The 9,559-nt window shown below is 28.4% G+C and overlaps 1 protein-coding gene across 1 annotated transcript; it reads left to right on the plus strand.

The window, feature by feature from the left end:
• The first annotated feature begins 8,231 nt into the window (after positions 1-8,231).
• Positions 8,232-9,358, plus strand: LOC145122258 (Exostosin family protein). The gene is made up of 2 exons (XM_079057888.1): positions 8,232-8,586; positions 8,699-9,358. The coding sequence occupies exons 1-2, from the start codon at positions 8,245-8,247 to the stop codon at positions 9,356-9,358; spliced, it is 1,002 nt and encodes a 333-aa protein (XP_078914014.1). The 5' UTR covers positions 8,232-8,244.
• Positions 9,359-9,559: the final 201 nt, after the last annotated feature.

Consider the following 9,559-nt stretch of genomic DNA (forward strand, 5'->3'; position numbering starts at 1 on the left):
ATATCTTACTCTTTGATATGAAACTGAATTACAACTTACTTTTCTCCCAAGAAATCAAAACAAAGAGACACAGGCATGGTTTTTCTATCAAAATAACTTGATATATGGCTACTTCCCAAAAGAAATCATATCTTATAGATGTATGATCAAACTTCACCATATATGTAAGATATATGATTACATATTCTTTTGGGAAGTAGCAATATTTCTAGTTATTTTGATAGAAAAACCATGCGTGTGTCCAAATGTTTTGATTTCTTGGGAGGAATGGGATCGAGGGAACAAGTTGGTATGGAGCTTTTGGGACCAAACATGTGGTAAGTGGTAATCTTAGTGTTTTTGGTTCTTTTTATTTGATTTAGATCAGAAGGAAATGATGTAAATTGACTACTAGGATGACCCCCGAGACATATATATTTTAATATTAGACATGTCTTCATATATATATATATATATATATATATATATATATATATATATATATATATATATATATATATATATATATATATATATATATATATATATATATAGTTCTGGACCAATCAATATATAAGGGTATATTAGTAATTGTATATTTTAATTAAATTAAAATAAAATAAAATTCAATCAAATCCCTTAAATTTAAGATCAGTTACCAAAAAACAAAAAATATTAGATTTTTATTTTTATTTTTAATGGAATATAAAAACATTTTTGCCAAAATTTATTTTAAAACTGAAAAAAAAATTATTTTTTTTTCTTAAAAAAATAAATTTTTTTTGCTCGTATTTCACATTTTTTTTTCAAAAAATGAATAGAATCTAATCCTAAATCAAACTTCTATTCAAAAACGAAAATTTTCTTCAAAAACCCTAATACGATTCTAATCACAAATTAATATACATCAATTTACAAATAATTCAATGCCTTTTTTTCATCAAATAAAAATAAAAATAGTGTAAAAATTAACATTACTGAAAAAAGTGAATATCTCTAATCATAAAGAAACACAGTTATTCACACATGAATACAATGTTATTCAGAAATAAATACAACCATTCACATATGAATACACTGTTATTTACAAATAAATACACTTCTATTCATAAATAAATACAAAATAAAAAATAGTGTAAAAATTAATATTTCTTCATAAAATGAATGCCTCTAATCATAAATAAATACACTCATTCACACATGAATACATTACTATTCATATTTGAATACACATTCTATCATAGATAAATACATCAAAATATAATACAATTTTTCATTCTCCTCTAGCTCAAATTCTTCACATTTCATCTTCTCAAACAATTCCAATGGACGTTCATAAAACTCCATATTACATATATCATTAAGTTCAATGAACCATATATCTCTCACAAAATTCATTAAATAGCTTCTGTGCACAACCTTTTCCTGTGAATCTAATTCCAGGTCTGCATGAAGGTGATCAATTATAAACCAAAACAATAATGTGTTTACTTCATATTAGCAAAACCAAAACAGTAAATGTTATCTTTATCACCTTATTTTTAGAAGCAAATAAAGAAAACCAATTTTAAAGCATTATAAGAAACTCACAGAGCCAAGCACCTATTTCTGTGAAGCTAGTAATAGCGATGATGCGATGATATATGACTAAGGTGATAGAAAGAGATGGTTAGATAAGGTTGAATGATGATAGCGGTGGCTTATGTTGTCGACGGATTTGGCTATCCGCGGTGGTGGTGTTTATCTTCTGCAGCGGCTATGTTGAAGAGAGGAAAAAGGGAACCGAATTCATAGAGGGAGGCGACTTTATTGTGAAACCCTAGTGAGAGAGTGAGGGTGATAAAGATACGGGAATATGAAAGGAAAGAGGTGAAAGGATGAGAAATTATAGGAAATTGGTAAAGTTGATTTTCCAATTATGCCCTTCTGACCATTTAAAAGTTACACTTTAATGCTAGTAGTTTTAGAATTTTTCATAAATCACCCGTTTAATAATAACCTTAGATTTAAGTATTTAAACGGTCAAGATCTGTTCTCGCGTTCTCAACCTTTTAGGTGTTTTCATTTGATCATACTCCTATATATATATATATATATATATATATATATATATATATATATATATATATATATATTCACAAAAGAACCATTATAAATGGTTCTCCAAAAAACCAAATATATTTTTTTAAAATTTTAAAGTTTATTCTTTATCGAAAAAAAAAACTAAAAAATATTTAAATTCATAACTTCACACTGTGAATGCTAAATAATAAATTATATATTTTTTGGATTCACTGTATGATTTCAAATTCACATTTAGAATTTACACAGGTTCATATTGTGAATTTGACGGAAAAAAAAGTAAATTTTTATTGAATTTGATATCAATGAAAAAAGATAAAAAGTTATAAATTTCTGTATTTTTAGTTTATTTTATTGATAAAAATTAAGCTCTAAAAATTGAAAAAGAGATTGGTTCCATGGTTAATAATGATTCTCTATTGAATATATATATATATATATATATATATATATATATATATATATATATATATATATATATATATATATATATATATATATATTCACTCAGTAGGTGTGAGACCCGTGTATTATACAGGTTGATTTAAAAAAAGATTAAACATTAAAGTGTAAACAGAAAATATTTTTTATCATACAACTTTAAAATAAGAAAGGAAGAAATGCATTTATTGCAATTTAATATCATATATATGATATTTAATACTTTAAATATATAAGTATATGACTTTAATTTTAAAAATTGAAACAAACCAAAAATTGACAAGTAAATAATATTTATTTCAAAAATACCACAAAATGACAAGTGTCAAAACTCATAAGAGATTGACATGTGGCAAAAACCTTCATTTATTAAGGAAGATTATAAACATGTACTAGAGTAAGGTCAATAAACTAAAATTCTTATACTAAATATGTCAATGTTCTTGTAATTTTATGTTCAGAAAACATTCATATAAGCACTTGGTGATTGGGTTAAATCTCGCTTACCAAATGACCCATATAAGTAGGGGTGAATATGGTATAATACCGATTTTCCCTTAAACACTATACCATACCGATTATAGCTGGTATAATTTTTTTGCTATCAGTACCATAATAAATATGTTTCTTAACAACTTGTCTGGCTACAAAAAGTTAGGTTGGTACAAATTTTATAAAATATATATAAACTTTTTTAAAAGTTATATTATAATATTTAACCACCAACAAATATATCATGTATTTTGATATTTAGTAAAGAAATTAATTACATAATTATGTTAATTTACTAAATAATTCTATCAAAGTAACACTAAAGTGACTTTCATATTTTTAAATTATTGTGGTAATAATTATTGATTAATACATGGTAAATGACTTATAACATGTTATTATAATTTTAAACGCGACACATATTTGACAATTAAAATATTGGATTTTGTTTTATTTTGTTGTCAAGTAGGAACTCAAAAAATGGTAGGAACCGCAAAAATAATTTTTGGCCTTAAGATTGGAAAAATAAATGGCCATGATTTGATTTTATTTATCGTCAAAATCTAACGACAAGTGTCCATCCCTTATTGACAGGTGAGTTTTTTTCCACCCGTTTAGTTTTTCTTCCATAACTTTTTTTCTTTGAAAAAAAAATCTAAAAAAAACCAAAGTTTTTAAAGTTTAATTCTCTACAAAATGAGCACAATAATGAAAATTCGAAAAAAAATATATACTCTTTTATTTTCTATATTTATAAAAAAAACCCAAAAAAAAAATCTCCAAAAATTATAAAAATTTATGGAAAACTTCTACTCACTATTCTAATGACTTTGTAAAAAGAATTTTTAAAAAATAAGGTTTTTTAGATAACAAACTTGATTTTAAAAGATTAAAAGTTTTTAAAAAAAAAATGTTGAACATAATATGATGCAAATAGAGATGATTCTAAATATTTATGGTATAAAAATATTATGATTCAATATGTTTATGATCATTAACTTGTTACGATCTAAAAGTATTTTGATTCAAATATTTAATGATCATTCATTATTATATTTTTTATGATTCAAAATTAAATGATTCAAAAAATATAATGATCCAAATATTGTATTGAATTTTTTTATTTAATTCAATATATTATGATCCAAATTAAAATGATCCAAATTAATATGATCAAAAAATGTATGATACATAATATCATTATGATTCAAAATACTATAATTTAAAATTTTAATATCCAAAAATAATATGATTCACAAAAAAGTATGAATGTAAAATATTGTGATCCTTAATATTCTTCTTATTCAAAATATTATAATTATTAAACATTAAAAACTCAATCCGATATTTAGTTTAAAAAATCAAAAAAATCAAAAAAAAATCTCTACTATCTTCAAGTGTGTTGTAGTAAAGATATAAAAAAAACAAAAACAAAGATTTAAAAAAAAACGAAAAAACGAAAAAAAAATAAATAACTAAACGAAAAAAAATTAAAATAATAAAAACATTGAAACCGAGCATATATCTTTTTATAAAAAATAAATTTTGAATTTTTTTTATCGAAAAAAATAATAATAATAAAAACGAAAAAAAACCAAAATAAATGAAAAAGAAAAGAAAAACTCATTTAAATGACATTTCACAGATGTTCGTTGCATAGATTATTCCCTCGAGTTCATATTACGTTTCATGCACGTGCGCCGCGTGCGAACGCGTCACGAACAAGTAAATGAGTTTAATGTTTGCGCCATTGACGAAATGATTGATGGAGAAAAGTCGTTGCGGTTCCTAGCAATTTTTGGGTTCCTACCGGATATGGACTATATATATATATATATATATATATATATATATATATATATATATATATATATATATATATATATATATATATATATATATCGATGCTACTAACTAAACATATTAGCTATCAACTTTCTTGATTCAGTGGATAAACGTTTTGTTGATTTTCTGTGATTCATTTTTGACAACCTATATATAAAAGTAGATGAAGTACATCTATCCCACCCTTTCAAACCAAATGTCATCTCATTACCATATATATATATATATATATATATATATATATATATATATATATATATATATATATATATATATATATATATATATATATTTTTTTTTTTTTTTTCTCTCATTTCTCTTTCATCCATCAGAACCCACAACTTATCGGAATTCATCTATGTCATTTGTACCCACTAAGCAATTAAATATATTCTTAAAGAATTAGACAATTACGAAAGTTAAATAAATAAAACTAAAACTAAAAATAAATTTTTATTTAAAAATGGTAAATTACTACAAACATTTAATAAAATTATAAAACAATAATTAAAATCCTATGATGATAATTAAATCTAAAAATAAAATTTTACAACTCCCAACCATAAATCACGACAATTTGTCGTTTTCTCGTGAGTATCACACTCGACAGCCTTTCGGGTAAATGGTCATGCGGTTGAAGAAAGAACCATATATTTTTCCTCTTGTTTTTTTCCTTAAGCGCTCGTATCTCCTCTTCCAATAATGTCATTTTCTTTGCTTGATAACTTCCATGATACATAATTTTTTCCCCTCTAGGTGTTGTTTTCTCGCATCCGCCTCTACTTTGTTTTGATGGGAGAGGCAACAGTTTAGTGAAAAGATCTGTTATTTCATGAGGATGTAACGATGTGGAAGCCGCTTTCTTCCCTTTTCGTTGACTCCGTTGCAATATTTCAACAAGAATCACTTCAGTCTTTACGTTGATATCATATGTAAATGGTGCATCTGAAGAGGTTGTGTATATGTTCGATTCAAATGTTTTGGTCTTTTTTTATAAGTGAGGGGGCTACTCTTATCATATTTTTCGACATGTAACAATTTGTCGTGAAATTTTAATATATCATGTGCCGTTTCGTGTGGAAAAGCTTTCTGTTTTAAGAGTTTTCAATAGTCACGTTGTGCCAACTTTAAAATAATATTTTATTAAAAAATGATAAATTACTACAAACGTTTAATAAAATTATAAAACAATAATTAAAATCCTATGATGATAATTAAATCTAAAAATAAAATTTTACAACTCCCAACCATAAATCACGACAATTTGTCGTTTTCTCGTGAGTACCACACTCGACAGCCTTTCGGGTAAATGGTCATGCGGTTGAAGAAAGAACCATATATTTTTCCTCTTGTTTTTTCCTTAAGCGCTCGTATCTCCTCTTCCAATAATGTCATTTTCTTTGCTTGATAACTTCCATGATACATAATTTTTTCCCCTCTAGGTGTTGTTTTCTCTCATCCGCCTCTACTTTGTTTTGATGAGGGAGGCAACAATTTTAGTGAAAAGATCTGTTATTTCATGAGGATGTAACGATGTGGAAGCCGCTTTCTTCCCTTTTCGTTGCCTCCGTTGCAGTATTTCAACAAGAATCACTTCAGCCTTTACGTTGATATCATATGTAAATCGTGCATCTGAAGAGGTTGTGTATATGTTCGATTCAAATGTTTTGGTCTTTTTTTATAAGTGAGGGGGATACTCTTATCATGTTTTTCGACATGTAACAATTTGTCGTGAAATTTTAATATATCATGTGCCGTTTCGTGTGGAAAAGCTTTCTGTTTAAAGAGTTTTCAATAGTGACTTTGTGCCAACTTTAAAATATCAAGCTCTGATCTTCCGCTCAAACGATTGTTCATTACTTCATTTTTTGGTTGAAGATGTAATTGAAGTTGTTAACTTTCGCCTGAAACCTTTAATTTGAAGTTCCCTAAATGTACAATCCGAACCCCTCATTTTCCGTTTAAAGTGTTCTAGAACTCACTCCAAACAATCTGCTCTTTGTTAATTTACACGTTCCTTGTCTTCTGATATGTCGAAAGAAACCATTGTCAACGCCATTTCTGTTTAGACAATTTTTTGGATTTTTGATGTTTGGTATAATTTCGTGAGCTTCTAAGGATAGATTCGTCGCTTGAGTCTTCGTTTTGGGTTTAAGGGATGGGAGGTTTTTCATCACTTGATTCTTTGGATTTTTTGTTTTGAGCATCACAAAATTGCGATGCTTCATGAGTTTAATATTGGATTGTGGGGGAACATATTAAAAGCATAATTATATTGAGATAACCGAATATGGTATATGAATGTTGCATTGGTAATTGGCTATATCGGGGTTGATATGGTTGGAACTGGGGATGATTTTGGGTTGTGGGAATGAAATATGAAAAATCTTGAGAATTGTTTCCAATTTCGTTGCGTCGGTTGCGTCTTTGGCTTGAACCATTTTTTTTTGGATTTGTCATGACTAAAATCCATTTGAAATGGAATCGGGGATAGTTGGAATGAAAGTGGATAAAATGTGTAGTTGTTGAAATGGTTAAGTGTGGTATTTATAGTTTGTAAAAAGGAATAAAAGAATAAAAAATGATCGTTGGACAACGGTTAGGTAAAGCGAGAGTAGAGAGAGGTGGTATGGGACAACATTGGGTAACTCACTCTTCCGACAAATCTCCAGTATTGCATATTGATAGCGTCGTATAGTCGATGGTACCACCTTGAACTCGCATGTACGGTTACTACATCATCGATTTTCTTTTCTAATATATGAAAAACACGACCTACAAATTTTATTATTTATGCCTACCACCCTAATAAATTAACCCGAGAAGCCTAGGTACTAGGTTCATACGGGTTGTTGTTTTTCTTATAAACAAGTTTTTCCTAAGGTAATTGACATATATGACGTATTTGGCAATTTGGGAGTACAAGCTTATTTTTTTATTTTTTGTATAAACTCACAATCGAAAAGCTACTTCAATTAGCTCTTGAGAGCTTTTAGGAGTTTTTGAGAAATTTTAGACAATAGTAGATCCAAGTTTTTAAATATATAAAATTTCATTAAAAACTAAAAGATACTTATATTAGCTTTTGGATTGTGATATTTTTGTTTAAACTAAGTGTTAAGCTTATACTTATTCTTTAATCTAAGTTTTTTTAAAGCTCTCAACAACTTAGTGTGGAAGATACTCTTTAATTATGTTTTATTTGATTTTATAACTTCCACAAACTTATATTTATTTTTGGCAAACAATTGTACACGAATACAAGCTTCAATGCTTCAAGCTCCCACTATCTTTGCCGATATATCGAGAATCTATGAATGATAGATTTAACTCAAGATTTTACTTAACTTCTTGTTTTCAAAGATTTATTATATTTCTTGAATATAACGCAGGAGCCACATAGAGATGGAGAAGAGTTTCAAAGTATGGGCATACAAGGAAGGAGAACTTCCCATTTTCCATGGAGGACCTATGAACAATATATACTCCAGCGAAGGCCAAATCATGGACGAAATCGAGAGCCAAAAAAGCAGATTTCTTGCTCAAAACCCTGAAGAAGCCCTTGTGTTCTTCCTCCCTGTCAGCGTGGTTTCCATTCGACATTATCTTTACAGATCTCATGCTGATTATGATCGTCGAATTATCCAGGATGTTGTTACTGATTACATTGGGGTGTTGTCACACAAGTACCCTTATTGGAATAGAAGCAGTGGAGCTGATCACTTCTTCGTTAGCTGTCATGATTGGGTATACATGTGATCATCTGTTTAAATTTTCATTAACTCCTATACCATGAATATCCAAGAATCAAATTTAGGTTCCATATTGATTGACCAACAACAGTCGTTTACTTTTTCAGGCACCAGATGTTACAGCGACGAACCCTAAATTGTATGAACACTTCATTCGTGTCCTTTGCAATGCCAATAGTTCTGAAGGTTTTCGGCCAGAAAGAGACGTCTCCTTGCCGGAGCTCAACATTCCTTACGAACACCTAGGGCCACCCCTCATCGGACAACCCCCTGAAAACCGTTCCATCCTTGCATTTTTTGCAGGTGGCAACCATGGACAAGTAAGAAAATATTTGTTTGAAATTTGGGATGGAAAAGATGAGGAGATTCAAGTCTTCAAATACCTCCCAAAAACGCTAAATTACTCGGAATTAATGGGAAGAGCAAAGTTTTGCTTATGCCCTAGTGGATGGGAAGTAGCAAGCCCTAGAATAGTTGAATCGATCTCATCAGGTTGTGTTCCGGTGATCGTTTCTGACCATTATGTGTTACCATTCAGTGACGTTCTTGACTGGAGCAAGTTTTCTGTTCATGTTCCGGTGAAAAAGATACCGGAAATCAAGAAAATCTTGGAAGGGGTTGGGATAGATGAGTACATTAAAATGCAGAAAATGGTGATGAAGGTGCAAAGACATTTTATAATTCATAGACCATCGAGAGCATATGATTTGATAGACATGGTGCTTCATTCGGTTTGGTTAAGAAGGCTCAATGTAAAACTCTCTTAGTTTTTATTATTAGACGGGTATATTGAAGAAATATCTATATTTATCATAATAGAGAATTTAAATTAATATGATTTAAGATAAATATTTATCATATTAATTATAACGATCGAAATTTTGTAGGATAGATCTTAAAACCAAAATTGATAGCTCTCAAAACGTTGGGACTAGAACTGATCACAATGGTTAATTAATTAGGATTCT

Source organism: Lactuca virosa, chromosome 6 (genome assembly GCF_052849685.1).
Source record: "Lactuca virosa cultivar CGN04683 chromosome 6, Lactuca_virosa_CGN04683_v6, whole genome shotgun sequence".
Lineage (NCBI taxonomy): Eukaryota > Viridiplantae > Streptophyta > Magnoliopsida > Asterales > Asteraceae > Lactuca > Lactuca virosa.

Excerpts from the sequence above, each read along its gene's own strand:
- LOC145122258 (XM_079057888.1), top strand. The coding sequence starts at position 8,245 with ATGGAGAAGAGTTTCAAAGTATGGGCATACAAGGAAGGAGAACTTCCC. Across the intron at positions 8,587-8,698 it reads TCGTTAGCTGTCATGATTGG|GCACCAGATGTTACAGCGAC; the intron begins GTATACATGTGA and ends TTACTTTTTCAG.